This window comes from Antechinus flavipes, chromosome 6 (genome assembly GCF_016432865.1).
Source record: "Antechinus flavipes isolate AdamAnt ecotype Samford, QLD, Australia chromosome 6, AdamAnt_v2, whole genome shotgun sequence".
NCBI classification, from domain to species: Eukaryota; Metazoa; Chordata; class Mammalia; order Dasyuromorphia; family Dasyuridae; genus Antechinus; species Antechinus flavipes.
Genome location: NC_067403.1, coordinates 237,496,781 through 237,520,769, shown reverse-complemented (window position 1 = coordinate 237,520,769; position 23,989 = coordinate 237,496,781). Strand labels below are relative to the sequence as shown.

Sequence of the window (23,989 nt, the reverse complement as noted above, 5' to 3'; positions counted from 1 at the left end):
ATTTCATTCTTGAAAAGATCTTCCACAAATGTTGGTATCAATCCATGAGCATGTGTTGTTAATTGAGCATATTCACTGCTTAGATGACATTTGTAGAATTCGATTACATTCTTCTCTTTGTATATGCCTTTGAATATGTAAGACACTGTCGATTAATCACTTCCAACTGAAGATTAGATGGAATCATTTCAAATGAACTTTTAAATATTTAAATATAAACTTTAAATATTCTGAAATGTGAATTTTTTCTTTTGGACTTGCATTAAGGCCCAGAAACCACTAGAATTGTAGTTTTTAGATCGGAAAATAAATCCACTGCAAATTTGTGTGAAAATGGAGATCTTATTTCTTGTTTCAACTTTGGCATCCTAGGAACTATATAAAGCAGCCTGATATTACTTGTGATTCAAACAACATTTGCATGTAAGTGCTATTTTGCTCTGTAATTCTAGGTTGAATTCGGTAACATTATCAAATATATAGCAAAGGTAAATTTTCAAAGTCATTCAGTGTTCATAACATTGGCTGAAGGCACTTCTCATTCAAAAAAATTTCAATCTCAGCCTTGAGCTTAAAAATAAAATAAAATAAAATCCACTCTCTCTCCCCTTCTTATTTTGGACATAATGGGTACACACTGGTATAAAAAACAAACAAATAAATAAAACAAAATGTCATGACACAGCAACACATGTGGCTTCTGAAATGTTGTCAACTTAGAACTGCTTCATTGTGATTTCAATTCCTGGAACAATTGGGCAGAGATGAGACACATATGATCTGCTATAATTCAAAAGCAATACAGAGAAGAATGAGTGGGACTGCATTTCAATAAAAACTTATTTATGAACACAGAAATTTGAATTTTGTTTAATTTTCACATCATGAGATAATATTCATCTTTTTTAAATTTTGTTTCAATCACTTAAAATTGTAAAAACTATCTTAGTTCATGGGCCATACACACTTTGCTTAACTCTGCTCTACTTTTTGCTGCATCTCCACTAGTAAATCCAAGCCAATTTTTGAGATATTATATATATATCCATCAATTTTACAAAGAATCACAAAATTCTAGGATAAGAACCTATCTAGTCCATCTTTTAAGCAGTAGAACAATGAGAAATAAGCTTCTCTTCTCATCTGAGACTGTCATGTCAGTTAATATAGAGAATCTGACCAAAGCAAGTCAGGAGGAAAACTTGAGGCAAGATCAAACAGTAGTGTGAGGGTCTACTCTGGCTACCCACATAGTGAGGGAAAAAAGGTGATCACATCACCACAAAATGTATGAAAGGACCTGAGGTATCATTTGGTCTAATCCATCCCTGTATGGGAACAGCTAGGTGGCACATTGGCTAGAGTCCTGGGCCTGGTCAGGAAAACTCATCTTCCTGAGTTCAAATCCAGCCTCAGACACTTACCAGCTGTATGACCTGGGGCAAGTCACTTAATCCAATTTGCCTCAGGTTCCTTATCTGTAAAAATGACCTGGAGAAGAAAATGGCAAATTACTCCAATATCTCCATTAAGAAAACTCCAAATGGGGTCACAAAGAACTGAACGCCTGCAAAATGACTCTACAACAAAATGCCTGTATAGGAATTCCTACTACAGTGAACCTAACGGCTAGTTATCCAGTCTTTGCTGCATGAAGTGAAGGGGAACCCTAAGTGTAATCTTAAAAGTCTGATCCATCCCTTTGCTCAAACTGTTTGCCCTCCATGCCTGGAATATACTTCAACTCTGCTTCTTACCATCCTATACTCTCTTTTTTATACAGGAGGGACTGTTTAAACAAAAAATGCTTGTTGATTCACCGATTCACCTCAAAGATAAATATAAGCAGGGATTTAAAAAAAAAAAATTAAGGATCTATATTTTTTTTATTTTTATTTTTTGGGGAGGAGCAAAGCAAGTGGGGTTAGGTGACTTGCCCATCATCACACAGCTAATAAGTGTTAAGTGTTGGAGACAGGATTTGACCACAGGTCCTCCTGACTTCAAGGTCAGTGCTCTATTCACTGCACCATCTAGCTGCCTCAGGAAACTGCCCTGGTCACCGATTCTAGACTCTAAGGAGTAAGAAATCCTGATTTCCCAGATTCTGGACTCTGCCACTAACTAATTATGGTCCTTAAGCAAAATTTCTGAGTCTCCAATTCCTCAGCTATAAAACAGGAATGTCGCATCCAAATACAAAGACAAGAGATTTTCACTTATCTACCCTCCCAAGTTTGTTATGAAGAATATGCTTGCAAATAGGTACATTACTGAGTAAACAAAATTAGTAGCAATACACACAGAAGCAACTGTGGCTTTTCACCCTTGCTGGTAATTGATTATTAGTGTTCATAGGATCAAAGGACTATAGATTGAGAGCTGGAAGGGATGTTAAGAGATCACTGAATCCAAACCCCTCATTTTACAGATGACGAAACCCAATCCCAGAATAACTGCCTTGCTCAAGATCATAGTTGGTAAATTATCAGAATCAAATTTCAAATCCAGATTTTCTAAGTGCAAATACATTTCACTTTCTCCAATAAAATATTGTGAATAGTAGCACTAAAATCAATTTCATCTTAGATTCATGAAGACTCAAATAAAACCTCACTCTAACAGAAACTTTCCCACTTATTCTGCCTACAACTTCTGCAGCTTTTCTGCAATATTGGTCTTGTAGGAAATATCATCCACCCAACAGAGCAGAATCTCAAATGGACAGAAGAGTGAATTCATATTTTACAACTATTTCAAGTTTATAAGGTTCATTAAAATACAAATCAGTGGTTGTCTCTATTTGAGAGTGCAGCAGCAATATCATTATCCCACCCCCGCCAAAAAAAACCACTACCAGTCAGTTAACTCAGCTTTTCATCCCCCTGTACTTACTGGGGTTCTATCTGAAAGAAAATTAAACTGAACCATACATACTGAAAAGGGAAGGAAATACCCAAGTAAATATTTGTCACTTACAAATTTCTTTGATGCTGTTGATTACTAAGGTAAACTATTCGACTTTTTCAGGCTGTATTTCAGAGCAAATGGTATTATTAAAAGATCTGCAACTTGCATATTAAAACAATTACATCCAAAAACTTCAAGTGAAAATGGAGATAACCAGCATTCTAGAAAAATGCCTCTCATTTTAAAAATGACATTTTTCTTACAGATGCTTCTTATCACATAATCTAACTTCATAATTAACTAGACTCTGGCTTTTAGGTAAGAATAAAGTCAAAAGAAAAACTATAAAAGACCAAAAATGCAGTAAATATCTTGGTGACCTGAGACAAGACAGAGGAACAGAAGGTGAGAAATGAGAAAATTCTGTAATAAAGTTTACAGCACAATATTATGTTACTGTACTTAATATTTTTGCTAAATGTTTCTCAATAAAATAAAAATTTTTTAGCATTTTTTTTAAATTTTGAGTTCCAAATTATTTCCCCATTCTATCCCTCCTCTCTCCTTGAGAAAGCAAACAATTTGATATAGATTACACATTTGAAGTCATGCAAAATACATTTTCATATTAGCCATGTTATCAAAAAGAAACCCACAAAATAAAACAATCAAAATATAGAAATTTTAAAAATATATAGTTCAGTTGCATGCAGAGTCCATCAGTTTTCTCTCTGGAGATAGATAGCCTTTTATCATGGGTTCTTTATTATTGTCCTGAAACAGGATCATGATCAGATTAGTTAAGACCTTCACAACTAAATATCCTTACAATATTGCTGTTACAATGAACAATGTTCTCCTGATTTTGTTCACTTCACTTTGCAGTGAGTCTGTTGAGGATTCTCTGAAAGCCATCCTATCCTGCTCTGCATTTCTTTTAGAACAACAGAATTCCATCACAATCATGCATCACAACTTATTCAGCTATTCCCTAATTGATGGACATCTCCTGGATTTTAAATTTCTTGGTCCTTTTTCCTATTCTTTGATATAAAGATCCAATTGATTCTTTTTCCTTTTCTTTGAGATACAAACTTAAAATGATACTACTGGATCAAAGTTTTATATGCTTTGGGCATAGTTCCAAATTGCTCTCCAGAATGGTTAGATTAGTTTGCAACTCCACCAATGATAAATTAGTATCATCCATTCTCTCTCTGGAGACGAACAGCATCTTTCACCAATTGTACGTGTACAAAATGTACATCTCCTACAGCATTGATTATTTTCCTTTTATGTCACGTTAGTCCATCTGATTGATATGATACCTCAAAGTTGTTTCATTTCCATTTCTCTAATAAGTGGTGATTTAGAGCATTTTTTTTAATGTGGCTATTGAGAGCTTTGATATCTTCTTCTGAAAACAGTCTGTTCATGTCTTTTGGCCATCTATCAACAAGGAAATGACTTTTTTTTTTTTTTTGTTTGGCTCAGTTTCATAAATACTTGAGAAATGGGGTCTTTATCAGAGAAATTTCTAATTTTTTCCATTTCCTGTTTTTCTTCCAATCTCGATTGCTGTGCAAAAGTTTTTACTTATTTCCATGTCATCAAAATTATCCATTTTAAATCCCATAATATTTTCTATCTTTTGCTTGTTTATAAGACCTTCCCTCATCCACAGATCTGACAGGTATATTTTTTCCAGGTTCCCCTAATTTACTGATATCATCTTCATGACTAAATCATTTATCCATTTTGACCTTATCTTGGTATACAGTGTGAGATGTTAGTCTATGTCTATTTTCTGCCAAACTGCTTTCCTGTTTTGCCAGAAATTCTTGTCAAATGATGGTTTCAACCCCCAAAACTAGAATTTTGTTTTTTGGTTTTTTTTTAACATTAGACTGGCATGATCATTACTACTGTGTATTAAATACCTAATCTTTTTTTTAAAATTCATCTCTATTTATGAGCCAGATTACCACTCTGTAATAACAACTTGAAATCTGGAACCATTAGGCCACCTCCCTTCACATTTTTCTTGTTGATTCTCTTCATATTCTCGACTTTTGGTTCTGCCAGAGAACTTATTACTATTTTTCCTAGTTTTATAAAACAATTTTTTAGTAATTTGATTGCTACGGCACAGCATAATTAAATTTACTTAGGTAGAATTGTCATTTTATTATATTGGCTCAGCCTACCCATGAGCAATTAATCTTTCTTCAATTGTTCATAACTGTCATTATTTGTGTGAGAAATGTTTTATAATTGTGTTCATATAATCGCTGAGATTGTCTGGGCAGATAGACTCCCAGGTTTTATCTATTTCTGCAGTTATTTTTAACGGAATTTCTCTTTCTGCTGGTTTTTTTTTTTTTTTTTTTTTGGTAATATATAGAAACGCTGATAATTTATATGGGTTTGTTTTATATCTTGCAACTTTGTTGAAGTTGTTAATCATTTCAACTAATTTTTTAATTGTTTCTCTAATGTTTTCTAAGTATAACATCATATCATTTGCAAAGAATGATCATTTTGTTTCCTCATTATCTATTTTTATTCCTTCAATTTTTTTTTTCTTGTATTACGGCCATAACTAGCAATTCTAGTACAATATTGCTAGTGATGATAATGGACATCCTTGTTTCACTCCAGATTTTATTAGGAGAGCTTCAAGTTTATTTCCAGTATAGATAATACTTGCTCCTGTTTTAGATATACTACTTATTTTGAGAAAAGCTTCATTGATTGGGAAAACAACTAATAATTGTTTTAATTTCATCTTCATTGATGATGCATTTATCTTTTTCATTTTTGAGACTGAGGATATTTTGGTTTTCTTTTTTTTAATCAAATTAGTCAACAGCTGATCTCTTGGGACAACAATGGATACTACTAAAGGTCCCTGATCTCTTAGCCCTGGAAGTGATAATGCCCCTTAGGGTTTCCACTCATGTATGACCAAAAGCATTCACCCTTGCTATGATCCACAAGAGAGTACAGGGAATGGAGTAATATTTGCATAGAGGTACCCTGTTGTCTCTTTCTGACCAGTTGCCAGGTGCCCTTATCATCATCTCTGGTTTAGTAGCTTTTTAAAGCTGCTGCTCTCCTCTGCTTCTATTGCCACCTCCTAATTCCACCACCAGTGTTTCCTCCATGTAGGCTCCAGGCCATTTCCGTCATAAGGTTCTCTTTGTGAACTCCAAAATTGCCTTGGGATAGAAGACTATCTCACTTAGGGACTCTTTGGGGGGCTCTGCCACTCCTGGATTAGATTTGAAATTTTATTTCAAAGTTGTCTGGAGGAGAAAATATTGGGAAAACTCAGTGGGGCCTTTCTCCACTCTACCATCTCAGCTCCATCCCCTCAAGTCCCTGTACTTTCATTACATTTATGTCAAGCTATGAAATTGTCCCCCAATTATATCACAGCTGAAATGACACTTTCACAAAAAAGAGTTTTTACTTTTATCTTTCATCCATTGTCTCGGATCACAATACATGTTTATTAAAAAGGAAAACAATTTTTATGTCCATTATCCAAAACATCACTATTCCTATCTTGAACAGGGATATTCTTTTATAAAGACAACAATAACTTCTTTACTTGAACACAGCTTTATCATCTAAATAAGCAGACAGCTTGAATCCTCTCTCAGGTACACATCCTGGTGGAAAAGGATGAGGGGGAGATAATGAGAAAGTCACCATGTTTCCAAAATAAATTTCTGATGCTGTTTGAACCTCACATACATCTGTACAATGAATGCAGCAATTTTATATCTAGAGAGAATAGAGAAATAAGAACACAATGGCCTTATGACCCTACTTCATATTCCATCAAGCTATGCACCCTGCTGCCAGACGCTTTCAACCAGTCGTCCATGTGACCTGATCCAAAGACCTTTCCCCCATCCACACAGAGGACTAAGAAGACCCTCTAGTCCGATGCCCTCAACTTAGAAATTAGGATGCTGGGGGAAGCTAGATGGCCCACTGGATAGAATACCAGTCCTTAAGTCAGAAGTTCAAATCAGGCCTCAGACACTAGCTGGGAAAGTTACTTAACCCTAATTGCCTTGCCAAAAGAAAGAAAAAAATTTTAATTTTAATTAAAAAAAAAAATTGAGGCCCAGAGAGGTAAATGCCAAACACAAGTGTCTAAGCCAGCTTCTTTGACTCTACATTCTTTGCTCCTTCCCACTGTCTGCTACAATATATTGCCTCAATGAGAAGTTACATTGGTTATCTGACCACCATACTATGGAAAACACGAGTGGTTCTCTGGGGATACCGATTGCCCCTAGGCGTCAGAATCCCAGATTTGGCAGAATACAGCCCATACCAACCAAGACCATCCAAATTCCACAGGGAAAGGATGCACAGGAAGGCAGCCATCCCACTTTGAGACAGCTTCTATGTTAGAAAACCCTTTATGTACCAAAGCCACTGGATGATGGGGCCTAGAAGGCTCTGTCTGTTGAGTGTCTGCCCATCCCCAATTCAGCCCCTGCAGAATCATCACCAGAACTGTGACAACCAGGCTGTCTTCACCATTCCCATTCATGAAAGTCTAAAAGGAGGAGGGAATGTGACCTGAAATGCTGGAGGCAGCACCGCCCCACAACATGACTGATTTCAAGTCTATATCAATATCTCATTTGATTTGATTTCAACAGTGTAGTCCATCAATGTAGACTGCAAGGTTTCCTTAGAAAGAATTCCAGAATCAAAGACCTGAGGAATAAGAAAGGATCTCAGAAACCCACATGTTTTTAAAGGTTCCAAGAACTTCGAATTTTGTTCACTTCTTGTCAACATTCTCCCAAAGATTTTCCACAAAGGATCTCTGGAAGAAAAATCCACCTGAACTACTAGAAATTCTCCTTTGAGTTTTCTTCTATTTCAAGGGGTACTCACACAACTCTAGTCTTTCCTATTACCCTACCTCACAGTTGCCATCTAAGTGCATACCTTTTCTGGTTTTCTTAATATTCTACCATTTTTTGCACTTTAGTCTTTACTGGAAACATGCTGGACTATTATTTACTATTAGTTTCTCCTTTGTCCTATAAAATCCCCAGAAATTAGGTTGTTCCAACACACAACCTTGCTAGGAAACAGTTGCATTTAAAAAGCAGATTTCTGCATGGAGAGCAGCTTTAGAGCTGTGAAAAGCACTACATGTTCAGTTCAAAGCAACCTACTTCCTCCATTCAATTCAATTCCTCGGACAAACTCACCATCCATCTATCTGGAGTGCCCGTCCAAGATACATGTACTTACAGACTAAAGAGCTAACAAAATGGTAGCATGGAAAATCCATCCATTGAGTTTTTTCATACATGACCTGTTAGCTTTTGAGTCACTGTTATAAAAAACCAGCTAAGTTATAGGACCATCTTGATCAATCAACATCTGTTTAAAAATCCAAATAGAAAATACTAAAAACCACGAATAATTTAATAATGAAGAGCCTGACAACTTGATAGGACAAACTAATGATTTAGCTATTTGGAAAAAGATGGAAATAAGCATGAAATCATCAGATTCTAGTTATTGGTGGATCAGTACTCCCATGATAATAACAATGATGGATTTGAATATGAAAAACTATTAAAACTAAGAACCTACCAGAAGAAATCAGTCTTAATCAGAAAATTATAAGGTTTAAAGGATTTCTTTTAAAATTAAATATCCCAAGTATGCAGGCAGAATTAGATTGGAACAAATATACTAGATATAAATGAAGGATATGTCACTATGAGCAATGTTCAGACCCCAGATTCTTACATGGGTCACAACCCCATAGGGGTCATGTAACTGAAGGTGGGAGTCACAAAATTATGATTTATTATCAGTAAATGTTTGATTTGTATACCTATTTTATATACCTATATGCCCAGGGTCACATAAAAATGTCTCAGGCAAAAAAAGGGATTGTGAGTGGGAAAAGTTTGAGAAGCCCTGAATAGACTATCCACCTCAAGTTTCAACTAGTACAGACTAGGACACATTAGAAACTGCTAGTAGCATAACTATCAGTTGGATTTGATTCAATAAATGTTTATTAAAAGTGTATTAATCTACTGTGTACAAAGTACTAACCTAGCTGATGTATTCTAACTCAAACTTGAGTGTTATTCTCAATTAGTTGTATTCCTGAAAATTTTGAGTTTGCAGCATCAGAGAAATACAATAAAACTTCATCATTCAGATTCTTTTAATCAGTATTTGTGATCAATCTGATCAAAGGAGAATCTTCATTCTTTGGAAGCAGTCATCCCATTTGATGATCTCCTAAGATTACCATACACCTGTGTTAAGCACAAAAGAGATGGCACAAAGAAGTGGAATAAGTCTGAATATGGGACAGATCTAAACCAGTCTTGGACAAAGTTAACTCATCAGGTAGAACAGGTTATAGAGAATTTATTTAACCTACTTGAGAGCAATTTATAAAGGATTTTAGCAATGTTCCCCCTCTTTTTTTGCTCTTGTAGGCAGTGTTCCATGGTGGATACCAGTTTCCTCACTTCCACCTCACATCCCATTTCTTCAAGGTTCAGCTCAAAAGAAGCTATCTTCTATAAAAAGTCTTTCTTGCTCCCTCCAGCAACAAAGCTGCCTCCCCAAAGGGCCTTGTACTTATTTTGTACATATCCTTATGAATATCACATGTCTCCCCTACTTAGAATGTGATTCCTAGAGGATAGAGATTATAAATTATTTTCATCCCCACCACCTAGGACAGTGCCAGGCTCCTAGGAGATGTTAATTGCCTGATTAATTGACAAAGAATAATGCTAGGAAGGTGGGGAAAGAGATATATCAAAAAAGTGACATAAAAACAAGATATAAAAAAATAATCTTTTAAATTGCTACACCAGAGACCTCTGAGTGCACTGTTCCCCTTCACCCCCAAAGCTAGTCAGTAGAACTTTGCATTCCCAGAGTTCTCTCTGGTCTACCTCTATCACATTTCTTCCAAAAAAAAAAAAAAAACCTATAATCTTACTCTAACACTAACAATCACCATCAACATCTGGCATTCTCATCCACAACCTTTCCTAGATCAAAAAGGTTTTAATTGAAATCATCCCTATGTCAACCTCTACCAGCTAATCTCTATGAGCTAATCAGTGCACAAGACAAGCTACAACTTCTTCAGGAAGGAAGAAGTCACCAGGTTTGGTGACTGTCACCACAGTACTGCCTCAACTAAATTTATAGATATACATCTCAGATATACTCTAAATCTGGATGAATTTCTCTATGATGCATTTGGTTTAGGCTCATAAGATCGCCTTTGAAATCTCTACTCAAACCATAAAAAAAGAAAAGGGACCCACAAATACAAAAATGTTTGTAGCAGCCCTTTTTGTAGCGGAAAGAAACTGGAAACTGAGTGGCTGCTCATCAGTTGGAGAATGGCTGAATAAATTATGGTTTATGGATGTTATGGAATATTATTATTCTATAAGAAACGATCAGCAGGATGATTTAAAGAGGCCTTGAGAGACTTACATAAACTGATGCTAAGAGAAGTGAGCAGACATTATAATCATTCATTATTTATGGCTATAACAAGATTATTGATGAACAATTCTGATGGACGTGGCTGTATTCAACAGTGATTCAAGTCAATTCCAAAGGCCTTGTGGAGAGGTCATCTGTATCCAGAGAGAGGCCTATGGGAACTGAGTGGATCACAATATATTTTTACCTTTGTTGTTGTTTGCTTTTTGTTTTCTTTTTCATTTTTTTTCTTTTTGATCTGATATTTCTTGCACAGCATGATAATTGTGGAAATATATATATATATATTGTACATATTTAATCTATACTGAATTGCTTGCTGTCTAAGAGAGAGCGTGGGGAGAAGGGAAGGAGAAAAATTCTGGAACACAAGGTATTGCATGGGTGAATGATGAAAACTACTTTTGCACATATTTTGAAAATAAAAAGCTATTTTTAAAAAAAGAGAGAAATTTCTACTTAAATTCATTCTTTTCACTCCTGAGAACCTAGTAATAAAGAACCACCTGATAACTTATTATCATTATTATAGTAGCTATCATTTTTATAGCACTAAGGTATATGAAGCATTTGAAATATTCATTCATTTGGTTCTGAAAATAACCCCTCAAATAGGTGCTATTATTCTGATTTACAAGGTTTTGAGTATTCCTTAGCAGGTTTGGCCATTTGGAGAGAGTTCTTTTCTTGGGCTGTATTACCCAAGGAAAGTCCCCTCCTATTCTTCAAGTCATAGGTGACAGTAGTTTGTCCACTGGCCTCCAAAAAACCATCTTGGCAGATGGCTTACAAGTAACCTACAGGCCTCAAACCCATTAGTATGTTAAGGGGAATGTCTACCCCAAGCACATAAAGACTTCCTTGATGGAATGGGCAGACAAGAACAATTTGTTCCAATCATCACAAAGGCAGCTGGAGTGCTGTTCTCTGGTCGGATATCCTGATTTTTGCCCTGCCATTGGACTTCAATGACTGTAATACAACTCTGTCTCATTTAAATCTAATTCACAAAAAATCAAGTCACATCACATCCTGAAGTCATTGGTCCTCTTCAAAAGTGAAGGAGAAACCACCAAAACTTCATCTGGGTCCCTTGAGTACACTGAAGGACTCCACTCATCTTCTCCCAAGAATCCTACCCTTTCCTAAAGATGCAACACAGGCCAACTGCTCTAACTGTCTCTTTCTGATTAAATGCAATATGAAAGTAAAAAAAGAGTGCTCTCAGGAGGGTTATAAAAAGACTTAAGGAGCGTGAGGCTTAAAGAAACTTGAAAATGTTTTGCTTGAAGAAGATCAGTTTTAATAGGAACAGTCTTATTCATATACATAAATCATTGGATCAAAGAATCTGAGCTAGAAGGAGCCAAGAAAACAGGGTTTCTTTTTCTTTTTTTTTTTTTTAAATTATACAGAGCCTACTACATAGTTGGCACTTAATACTTAACTGGAAGAAACCTTAGAAGCCATCTTGTCAAATTCTCTAATTTTACAAATGAGGAATTGTAACCCAGAGAGTGTCAAGAAATTTATCCAACGTCACCTGGGGAGCAAATGACAGAGCTAATAAGTCAATCTCAAGTCACCAGCCAACAAATGCAGCACTCTTTCTACTAGGCTTCAACTTTAAATTGAACTAAATGGTCTTTGAAGTCCCTGCCACCTTAAGATTCTACAAATCTGATTTATAAAGGCCACCTTCAAAAGTGAGTTCCATTGGCAATGCAAGATATTCTATCCAATCTTTAAGGGTCATATTATCATAGGAATTGGTTCAAGCAATATTCCCTACACACATTTAAAGTTAGTTTTGACTCATGTAAAAGTCAGGAATTCTTTCAGGAAACTCACTGCCTCCTTTCCCGCACCTGTTTTACTTTCTATCAGCTCTAAAGATCCAGATGTTTTCCTTACAGTAGTAAATGAATTACTGGGGACAGGAAACAATTTTGCTTTGATTTCCTCTGGAGGCACAATCCCTGCACTAGCCCAGCTAAGATGCAAGAAAGGCCTTTCTGCCATCCCTTGAAAAGACAGGATCCTGTAACTGTGGACCTCAGTGTAGACTGCCAGACACAGCTGATGATGTTGAAAGTTTTGCTCAAGCATTTTTCTTCCTCCTCTTTTTAAAGTCTCTATTAAATGGGAAGTTGCTCTCTGTAGACACAAGAGAAGATTAAGATGTATAAAAGCAAAAGAAATCAATTTTAAAGGTTTTGATGGTTTTTAAAAAGATAGATTTTTTTTTAGTCTTTCAGATTTGGTTTCTCCACCCCGCCCGTCCATGTTATCCAAAACAGAACACTAAGCTCAGTACTAGGCCTGTACCAATCGCTACATAATAGCAATAATAGCAACAGAGGCAACTCACAGAATATCTCCTAATGTACCCAATGAAAATGAATATACCCAAATTAAATAAATAACATACCACCAAGAGAACATGTTATGCTAAATGTTAACTAAATTATTTAAAACTGATAATGATAAAAGAGGGCAAGGTATTAATCAAACAGTAAATCTTAGAAATGGATACCTCCACCAACATCACCATGTAACACATAAAAGAAAAATTAGCATTATTTAATTAGAAACAAAATGTAGAACAATGTTATACAAAGAATGAGAAGAAAAATATCTAAAATAAATTAGGAGCTTTTTATTGCCTCCAAAAGGAAATACAAAATGTTCCCTTGGACTTTTTAAAAGCCCTTCATAACCTAGCCCCTTCCTACTTTTCCAATCATCTCACAACTCATGTATAGCGGATTCTTCTGTATGTACTCTTCAGTCCAATGATCTAGTCTCTTGTCTGTTCCAAGACAAGACACTTCATCTCTGAGTCCAAACTCTTTCTTTTGCTGTCCCCCATGCCTGGAAGGTTCTCCCTCCTCTACTCTAATCCTGGCTTTAAATGCCAATTAAAATGCCATGTTCTACAGGAAGGCCAGGAAACTCTTCTTAATTCCCTTCCCCTATAGATTATCTCCTATTTATTTAGCATGCATAGAACATATATTTACATGTCATCTCCACTGGGCTATCTTTTTTAATCTTTTTGCATCCCCAGTAATTAACGCAGTGCTTGGGACATGGTGGACAATTAATAAATGTTTACTGAACAACTGAAAATTAATACTGCTTAACAAAATGAATTTTTTCTATGATCTAAGATTTTAGTTTTTCTACTTATCTTTTTAAAATTACATTAATCCCAAATATTCAAGTACTCAAATAAGTATCTGCTGAAGAGTCCTTTCTGCTAAAGGGCAAAGGATAAATTATCTTCCTCTTTTCACTACTTCATCCTGAAGATAATACAAAATACTAGGTTGAGATGAGCTACTTAAAACATCACTTGTTTTTCAAAGCTGCCCTTGAGTTGAGAGAGGGTAAAACACTTTAGAAGAATAAAAACAAAAAACAGACTGCAATGTTCAAAATTAAATCCCAGTAGCATGGATGTGAACTGTTCGGCTTACCTTTCTCAATAAGACCAGGAAAGAAATAGAGGTTTTGCCAAAATCCTAGAGAACAAGCTGAAACTGACCAAATTCTAGCCTTTTAATGATGAAATGATAATTGCAAAGAAAACCAACAAAAGTTGCCATTTGACTCCTACTATAATCTTTTCCTTGTCTTCTGAAGCCTCTTTTCTCAGGAGCTGTGCCAGATTTTTTTCTAACTGAAATGCTGTGAGAATTCTCAGGCAATGACTTTGTAAAGTCACTGACAGATTATTCAGTTGCAAAATTCTCCCTTCAAAGTAGTCATCACCAAGAACCTGGAACAATTTCTGCAGAAGTTCATAGACTCCACAAGTGCTAGAAGGAAACTTGCAGACCGATTCTACATCCTTTCCGGAACCCAGTGAAAAGAGTAGTGGCTCTGAAATTTGGGATTTGTGCTAACATTCCACCTCTGACACTCTCCATTTGACAGCAAATCATTTCTCATCCCTTAGCCTTAACTTCATCTTTTAAAAGAGAGTTGTTGAATTAGATGGTCTTACTTCTAGCTCTAAATCTGCAATCCAGAAGAATAAATGATTTTTCCAGGATCATGGCAAAGTCAGGATTAAGTTCTAGCTCCCATAACAAAAAAGCTAAATAAGCCCATTCTTTTCTTTTTTCCTTTCAAGAAGGAAATTTCTTAATTTTAATTTTAAAATGGACGGTTTTGAATTGTCTATTTAAAGAGACTACTTTTTTTTTTTTCAAGACCTTGGCCAAGTTTCAAGAGTATTATAACTTTATTGGAACTGTTTGAAGGTAACATCAAATCCAATGCTGATAACTAACTTTTGGAAGCAAGGTTGTGTTGCAAAACTATTACAGAAGTCAATATTCAAAAGTTGGGAAAAAAAGTTTTGAAATTCAATTACTGTACAGTTTATAAGAAAAGAGTGATTCACCTCCAGAAAAGAGAAAAAAATTAGACAAAGTGAACGTAAAATTTTAATAACGTTAACTCATCACATCAGATAAATATCATTTTGTAAACCTACACTGAGACAATGTAGTCAAAATTTTAATTTGGTATAGGCAGAAAAGAAAAAAAAAAAAAAAAAAAAAGGATCACCAAGATCTTTCACCTACAAATGATGTAGAGGCGTTCTAAATGGATAATCAAATCATAGTAAAGTTAATGAGCTCGCTTATCATTCCACAAGTAATCCCTTGGCTGTTCAGAAGTTGCTCAACAGGTAAACGTCCCAGAAACTCCAAAGACCTTTAACCTACTTTTATTTTTTTTTTAATTTGTACAATTCCATTCACATTTTGAGAATTGTATTTTCCCTCCAAAGCCCATTTCAGGACAGTATTTATTCCAACATTAACATTTTATTTTGCCTGAGTAAAAACATGGGGCCAAAACTATCATACTTGCTGCTTAGCCTAATAAGCTCTTCCCTGCCATGAAACTCAAGTCTCCTCTTCTTCAAAGCAGAGATCAAACCTCATCATCTCCAGGATTCCTTTCGGCTCCAAATCCTACAATCCTAAGGGGAAAAAAGCAGCAGCAATGTGGGGACCCTTGCCACTGGGGAAGGGGGCATGAAGGCGGAGGGATTGCCCAGATAAGTGCCAAGAGCACACCATTGCGTCAGGAGCAAGGGAATTAACCTTTGCAAAGTTTTGCAAACTTTAAGGCGGATACGTGCATACATACATAGCATAGGTGAGTGTGCGTCCATATAGACATACATAATTGCTAACTATTATTACTATTATTTAGAATCGGAAGAAAACCTTAGGGGTCTTCTAGTACAAACTTGGTCCCCCGGTTCACATACGGCCAGCGAGTGGCAGAGGTGTCAACGTATGCAGTTTCTCGGACCCTTCCGATGGGCCGGAGACGTTTTCGAAAGGCATACAGCTGGAGCTTAATACGTGTTTACTGAACTGAATTGCAACAATACCCGGGAATATTGACAGCCTTCAATATATGCTTGGTGAACCACATCCAGCAGTTAACCCGGTGGCAAGGGAATGAAAGGGAGAGGAAGTTGCTAGGAGTCCTACTCACTGTTGGATCCTAAAACCCTCCTGATTTTACAATGCTCAAGCTCTTAGACACCTGCTACGTACTAAATGCTGTCAGGGGAGTGAACTGAGTCAGCGGTAAGGGAGGGGATTTGCCAAGAGTCATAAGTGGACGAGACAAGGCTCAGCCCGGGTACAGGAGGCGCCTAATAAGTGCTTCGGGATTGGAGCATGGGGTTCTGCCCGCGTTACCACGGTCGGTCATGGGGGAGGGGCCTCGGTTGGAGCTTCAGGTAAAGAGCGCGCCGGGGGCCCCGCCCGGGACTCACCTGCCCACTCGCCGAGCGCCGGCCCGACCTCCGTCTCGTGGGCCATGCCCCAGATCCGGAAGGCCGAGAAGAGGCTGTAGGAGAGCCGCAGCGCCAGGTAGGCCACGGTGCTCGCGCCCACCCAATAGAGGAAGCCGGCTGCGGGAGCGGCGGAGTCCATGGCTGCGGACCGAGGCTCAGAGGGGAAGCGAGACACACGAGGGATCAGAGCCGGAAGCGGAGTAGCACAGCGGGCGACCACGACCACTGAGACATAGAAAAGCTGCGCTGTCCCGCCCACCCGAACCAAAAGCCGGTGCAGTTGCAGAGCCTACCCTTTGGATCCCCTCAGCGCTCAGCCATTGGCTAGCGCCACCTTCGATCCCACCTTCGAGGAGGTAATCATTGACCCAAGAGAGCTTTGGCACCGCCTCTCAGACGTTAGACCACGCCCCTAAGAGCGGCCCTTTGCCTCTCACCCCATGTGCACGCCTTGCGGCCCAGCTTCCGGCTCCAAAATCACTGAATGATGTCGCCTGCTGACCAATGAAGTTCAAGCCCCGCCTCTTATCGGCCAAGCCAGTCACAAACTCCAGCTGGTTTTTCTAGTGCCCCGCCCCCGTCTTTCATTGGCTCCTGCTGCCCTCGCGACTTTAGACCGAGCTCAGATTGGCCGGACTCAAAAAAGCCGACTTTGAGCTACGGTATTTAAATAGGTGCCCCGTTTACTGCTACGGTCAACTTGGACCTTGGCTGACTGCTGTGTATAGAGGTGAGAGGTTAAAAAAATCAAAATTTTCTCTTTGAATTTCAAGCCCCGCCTTAAATGTTGGATTGCCCACGTTACAGATTTGTAGGAAACATACAGCCATTTATTGAGTGCCTACTGTATGCCAGGTACTCATTTGATCCTCAACTGCCCGTCGGTGCGAGAGTGCTATTATTATCATCCCCATTTTTAGTGGAGGGAATGAGAGAAGTCATTAATGGAGCAGACGTCTAAGAAATGTCAGAGGCTGGATTTGAATTCAAGTCTTCCTAATTTCAGACCCTATTCTCCATTCTCTGTACCGTCTAGTTGCCTTATAGTCTGAAAACCTGAGCCTCAGTCAGTCAACAAACATTTATAAAGTGCCTGTTGTGTGGCAGACTTGGTACTAGGTAGTCAGCAAGCTTTTATTAAGTGCCTTCTATGTGCCCACGCGCTGGAGAAACAAACGGCCATAAGAGAAAAGAAAACCTCGTCCCTGATCTCTAGGAGCTCAGTCTAGAGGCTCCAGGGTAAATGATGTCTAGGATTCCCCTGAGAAGAGGATGTGGCTTAATGGCAGAGCCCCATTCACTCTCTGCATCCCGTAGTAGGAGGTATCAGCCTGAATGGCTTTCAGTGCCCCCAGATAATTCTCTTAAAAAAAAACTAAAAGGGCAAAATATTTGCAGTTGAAGGATGGTAGAGTCTAGTTCCCGTCCCCTCTGGCTATAACAACATCAAAACACTTACAAAATAAACAAGTATTTAGTATTAAGTACCTACTAAGCACCAAGCACCGGGTTAAAGACTCAAGATAAAGGAAAGGGGAAAAGCAGTCTGCCTTCAAGGAGTACATTGTGCCAGGCTGTGGCAAATCAGACCCAAAGAGTACAAACAGTCCTGCTTATATTCTAATTGGGAAAACCCCATATGCAAATCAGAATATGCAAAGCTGGAGTAGAGGTCGGGGATCTAACATTCTCAGGGATGGCACTACCTACCAGTGGAGGAGGATGGGAGGGAAGGGTTACTGAATCTTGAAAATTAGGATGGAGAACTTTCCAGACATATAAAGCAGTTAATGCAAAGTCTCTAAGAAGGAAAATAGAATGTCCTGTGCAAGGAGAAATTAAATAAATCATATAACTGGATCATATTGTGCGTGGAAGAAAGTAAAATGTAAAATTAGGAAGGGGCCAGATTTGGTAAACTTTAAATACCTGACAAAGGATTTCCTGTTTAATCCTGGAGGTAAAAGGTAGCTGCTGGTGTTCATCCAACATCCAAGTGGGTGACATAGTCAAACACAAATAGGAAAATTACTGGCTGCAGAGGAGAGGATGGGCTGGAATAGGAAGAAAGTTGAAGCAAGAAAACCAATTAAAATTCTATTGCAGTGGTCTAGACCAGAGGTAATAAGGACCTGAAGGAGGATGTTGATAATATTAGTAAAGAAAAGGTGAGTATGTGAGAGATGCTATAAAGAAAGAAATTAAGAGATTTGGCCAAAGCAGTCCGTAGGGGAAATTTTATATCCCTAAATATTTTCATCAATTAAAAAAAAGAAAGAGCAGATTTAAAAATTGGATGTACATCTTAAGGGGGAAAAACTGAAAAGCAACAAATTAATAGCTCTCAAATAGCCAAAGAAAAATCCCAAAAATCAAAGAAAAGATTAATTTTAAAAAACCACAACTCCTTGAATTAATAAACAAAATTAAGAGCTGACTTTTTTTTGGGGGGGGAGTGGGAAATGGGGGGAAATAAAGTGGCTAAATCATTAGCTAATTTGATTTCTTAAAAGAAAGAGGAAAAACAAATTATTAATATCAAAATTTTAAAATGCAAATTAAAAGCCAATGAAGAAATCAGGAAATTATTAGAAACCATTTTGCTTAATTGTATGCCAATGAGATTTAAATGAATATTTACAAAAATATAAAATCTTAAATTTAAGAAAGTGAGAAAGAAATTACAAAATTTGGCAAGTATATGCTACATGATGTGAACCCATCAGAGGAATCAAGGATGATAATGAAATTTCAAAACTGGGTAAAAAGGATAGTAGTTATCTTCAACAGTAATAGGGAAGTTTGGGAGAAAAGAGAGTTTTATTTGTAAATGTTGAATTTTGAGGTGCCTACAAAATAACTAGTCTAAAAGGCATTTAGTGATGCAGGCCTGAAGCTCAGGAGACAAGAGTTGAATATTTAGATCTTAGAATCATCTACACAGAAGTAATATTTCAGCCCATGGGAGTTGATAAGCTTATCAAGAAAGAATGGAAAGAGAAGAAGGCAAAGGATCCAGTCTTGGGTTACATGAACAGTTAATGAGCATGACACAGATGAAGATGCAGCAGAAGAATCTGAGAAGGAACTATCAGAGAAGTAGGAGCAAAGTCCAGAGTCTAGAGACCATTCAGAAGGAGAAGATTGTGTACCATTGTCTACCAGATGTTTCAGAGAGGTCAAGAAGAATGAGTACTGAGGAAAAACAATGAGATAAGACCCTCTGCTATCTTTGCCATGAAAACCCCATCAATGGAATCACCAAGAGTCAGACACACCTAAAGATTTAATAACAAATTAGATTTGAGATCATTAGTAACTTTGGAGAGAGCAGTCTTAACTGGATGAGGAGATCAGAAGGCAAATTGCTGAGAGTGAAGAAGAGAGGGAGAAGAAAAAAAAAGCAGATCTACATGTGGTCTGTGGCTTTCTCAAAGAACTTAGCTGAGAAGGGGAGGAGAGAGAGAGCACAGCAGTGGACAGTCATGGTAGGATCTAGAAGAAAGGAAAATATCGAAGATTAGAGGAAGAGGGTGATGACAATCTTCTGGAGAAGATCCAATGTACAGGATACTTTGCAAAGGCTAAGAGGTTGGCTTTGGCAAGAAGAAAAGTCACTTCACATCACAGATTGGAGAAGATATTACAAGATGAGGAAAAAGAAAAGAGGAGAGAGCCTTTGTGGACGGGCCTGAATTTTTTCCAAAAAGTATGCTGTGAAGGGCCTCAAAAGGGAGGGCAAAAGGTTTGAGAAAAAAAAAAAAAGAAGGGAATCAGTTAGAAAAAAGTAGAATTGTCTTGCTGTTCATTTTGCAAAGGATCGATGATATCACAGGTGATAAACAAGAGAAAACAAGTCTTTGGGAGTAAACAAATCTTACAATGCTTGGCACACTGTAAATGCCTTATAAATAAGTGATGACTAATAGACTGAAAATTTTCAAGACTCAAGAATCTTACCCTTCTTTTTTTATGTTTCTCCCCTAGCATCTAGACTAGGGTTTATCCACACACACATACATCTATAAATGTCATTCTTGGAATGAATAAATGAATGAAAACTGTCTTCAGTTCCTATTAAGGGCCAACCACTGGGCTAAGTGCTAGGATTACAAATATGCAAGCAAGAAAATCCTTGTTCTCCAGGAATTTAGATCCCTATAGGAAAGAGGCATGGCCGAGCAAAGATGTTTTCATCATGAAAGCCACAGGGATGGTGAGTTATAAGGGAGTCAAATGACATATCTTCTCCAGAAACACATAATTTATTTTTATGCCCAGGTTAAGAAGTAGAAAGTGATGGTGGGAAGATAGATGGGAAGAAGATGACCAAGGCAGACAATTAGATGTGATACGGAGCATAGTCCAGAATCTGGGGCCATGCCTGTTTGTACTGCCTGACTCCACAATCAGAACAGTGTAACCCCAGAAGGGTACTGATAGAACTGAGTAAATAAAATCACCCAGGGCATGGTCCATGGAAGGTGCAGATGACCAGGAGTGATTAGCAGCTGGGCAGGTGTTAAGGAGAGCAGAATGGAAGTTCAGATGAGAAGGGATCTGCTGACTCTATCACCCTCCCCTAGGATTTTATTTGGCTGCCTTAATCTCAGATCAATTACCTCTATCCTAATGACATTTAGTAATCAATGAAAGATGCTCTAGGCCAGTTGCTCTGGCTGTTTGACCATGGCTATTTGCCCTTGATAATTGCAATCAGAAGGGTTTTGTAATTAGACTTACCATGAAAATGAATTCCTCACTTTACATTACCCAATTAACAGTGTTCGTTAAAATAATGAACTCATTTTTTCTCTTTATTTTTTAAAACTAACCTTTAACTTTCTCCTTTGTTCATTTAACCTTGAAGTGATGCTTTGCATATAGAAACTTGTTCAGTTTAATTCATATGAATACATTAATAATATTAATAGTATTAATTGTAATTAATTAATAATTATAATGCCACAAAGCTTTTCTGATTATACAACTCTTCCTCCTTATTATGCTAGAAGGATGCCTAATAGTAGCTTGTATATGTTGAGGTTGGGAATATGGAGAAAACAAGAAATGGGACATAATTTCTGCTAATCATGTGACCCTGACTAAGCATCAGTCTCTGATCATCTCAATTTCCTCATCTGTAAAAGGCAAGCTTGGCTTAAATGATCTTTGACATCCCTGTCAATTCTCAATCCCTGATTATCCAGTGGAATAATAGAATGACAGCTGCTGTAAGTTGAAGTTGTAAGATGAAGTGCTATTTTCAGCCTAACACTACTACCTATGTGAGCAAAGGCAAATCAATGGATCTCTCTGAGACTCAATTTCATCATCTAAAAAAATTAAAGAGCTAACGTAGATGACCTTTGAAATCCTTTCCAGCTCTAAATCTATGATTAATAACCTTTAGTAGAATGTTCTTGTTCATGTTTTGTTATCACAGGATGATGTCTTGACTTGCGTGCCAATTGCATTTCAACGGGCAAAGTTATCAGCCTCACTTTTTCTTCCAGAGCCATCCCACGTCCCATGGCAAGGCGAAAGTCAGGACTACTGGCGATGGTCCAGGATGCAATGGATGACCTTGATATCTTTAATGTCAGCCACTTTCATTGCCATTGGAACAAATTGTCCCCATCTGCCCATTCTGCTGAGGGAATTCTTCACATGCTTGAAGTAAACATTCCCCTAATTCTCCTGTTGGTTACCCTCAACCTGGTTTAGCCTGTCTGCTGAGATGTTTTTACAGGGTATGACCAGGATGCTACGGCTTCTTGGAGCCATTAACTATTTGTCTCTTTTTCAAAGACCAGGACAGCTAAGTATGTAAAAGTTCATCACTAAAATCATGACTATCACACAATGAATTTTCTAGCCACAGAAACTCAAGAAGTCCTATAGTAAGACAAGAAGGCATTCCAGTCTGCACTGGTGGTCAGAGTACTCAAGTGAATGAAATCATAGACTCTTGAAGAAAATATATATTTCAAATCAGCAAATGTAGCTTTCATTAGCATAGATTTCTCCTTACAATTATTAAATCCCCTTTCTAACTTTAGCAAAAGAGTTCTCCTTTATACTTAAAATTCTAAGCCGACTTTGTTTTTGAAAATATTAAGAGAAATAATATTGGGTTTTCTGCAGAATTATGTTTAAAAGAAAAAGAAAAAAATGACTAAGAAAACTTTGGTGTCTAACCACACAATATAAAGAGATTACTAGCAGCTGGTAGACTCAGGGTGAGTACTGTGTCATCACAGTGGTTAAAAGCATTGGAGAAGAAAAGTTCTTGGTTCAGGGGCCCATGTTTGTAATAAAATGTAAGCAGAAATTTATGGGAATCATGGATCTTTACTTCATCTCTGTCTCTTTAGCACTTAGTTCATGGTCTTGAGTATAATATCTACTTGTTGAATAAATTTATATGCACAGAAATTAAGTTGTGGGGGGAAGGAGGAGGGAGGGCAAGGAGAAACAGTGAAAAGGCCAGCTCAAAAGCTTTTATAATGTTAATATTTCTTCAGGCTAATTCTGACAGATTTTTTTTTTTTGATTGCTATAATAAGGGATGTTTCTTGACAATCGGTTTCATCTTGAACTTTTTGATTTTATCTCATGCTAAGTATACAGTAATGAGGAAGGCATCTTCTAAAAGTTCTAACTCCTTAGGCTTTGCTACTACATACCACTGCAAACTGGAGAATCATTAAATATCTCTCTAGTTTGCAGTGGAATGTTGAAGCAAAGGCATTTTTTTTTTTATGCAGGCATTATTCTATGACAATATTAATGAAGAGATGGATGCTGATTCCAGGGCTTGATAGAGCGGTTCTAATTATTCTTGCAGTATTTACCATTGCTTTCTAGTGTTTCTAGTCTTTTGTTTATATTTAGAGTTGTGTTTTTCTTTAACTTTTATTTATCCAAAGTTCTTCTCATTTCATTTTCCATAATATGTAGATCTCACTCCTAAAAGTGGGGAATTAAAGGCTTAGCTAGATCAATAGTGATTTGTTCAGTCATAAAATGAATTACAATTAGAGTTAAAAATAGAACCTATGTCTTCCTCCTAGCTCAGGAGTCTTTCCCACCCAGCTGTATTTCCAAAGCTCTGGAAAGGGTCCACAGTCGATGAGAAAATGGAGGCTTGGCCAACCTCATCCCCCAAGTCCCTTCTTGTTATAAATAGATGATCCTATGGCTTGTCTGGCATCGATGGGGTGATCTAGACCAATCAACCCAAAAACAAAACAAAAGTGGGCCCTAAAGTAGAACAAACTGATATTGTAGGTTTATCTTCTACAGAGCTATCATATACTGATGCCCACAGTTACCTTATATAATCTGGAGGTTAAGCTACAGACCTTAATTTCGGAGGTCATCTTATATAAAAAGGTCCTCAGAAACACTAGTTGATTTACTGATGCACACAATTAACATAGTTAGTATACATTGTTCTGAGTCATTTCCCATACAAGCTTTTACCTTTCCCTTCGTTAACTGTGGATTCCAGTAAGGAACTTAGCCTGCTTGCTAAAGACCATTACAGTAAAGCTTTTTCCCCTTGACCTAGAATTGGTTTGAATCTGTGAATTCATTCCAAATAACTCCCACCTTTGTAACTTGTTGTATCTCATTATTTTGGGTGCCATATGTGAGAACCAGTCAGTTGACTCAAGCCCTCTCCCAGTC

At 37.4% G+C, this 23,989-nt stretch overlaps 1 protein-coding gene across 1 annotated transcript in view; it reads right to left on the bottom strand.

The window, feature by feature from the left end:
• Positions 1–16,658, bottom strand: part of HSD17B12 (hydroxysteroid 17-beta dehydrogenase 12) — a 132,302-nt gene extending 115,644 nt beyond the window's left edge. Inside the window, exon 1 of the mRNA XM_051967473.1 lies at positions 16,274–16,658. Within this exon, the coding sequence (XP_051823433.1) occupies positions 16,274–16,433 (160 nt within the window). The 5' untranslated portion in view covers positions 16,434–16,658. The remainder of the gene's footprint in view (positions 1–16,273) is intronic.
• Between the last annotated feature and the right edge of the window lie 7,331 nt (positions 16,659–23,989).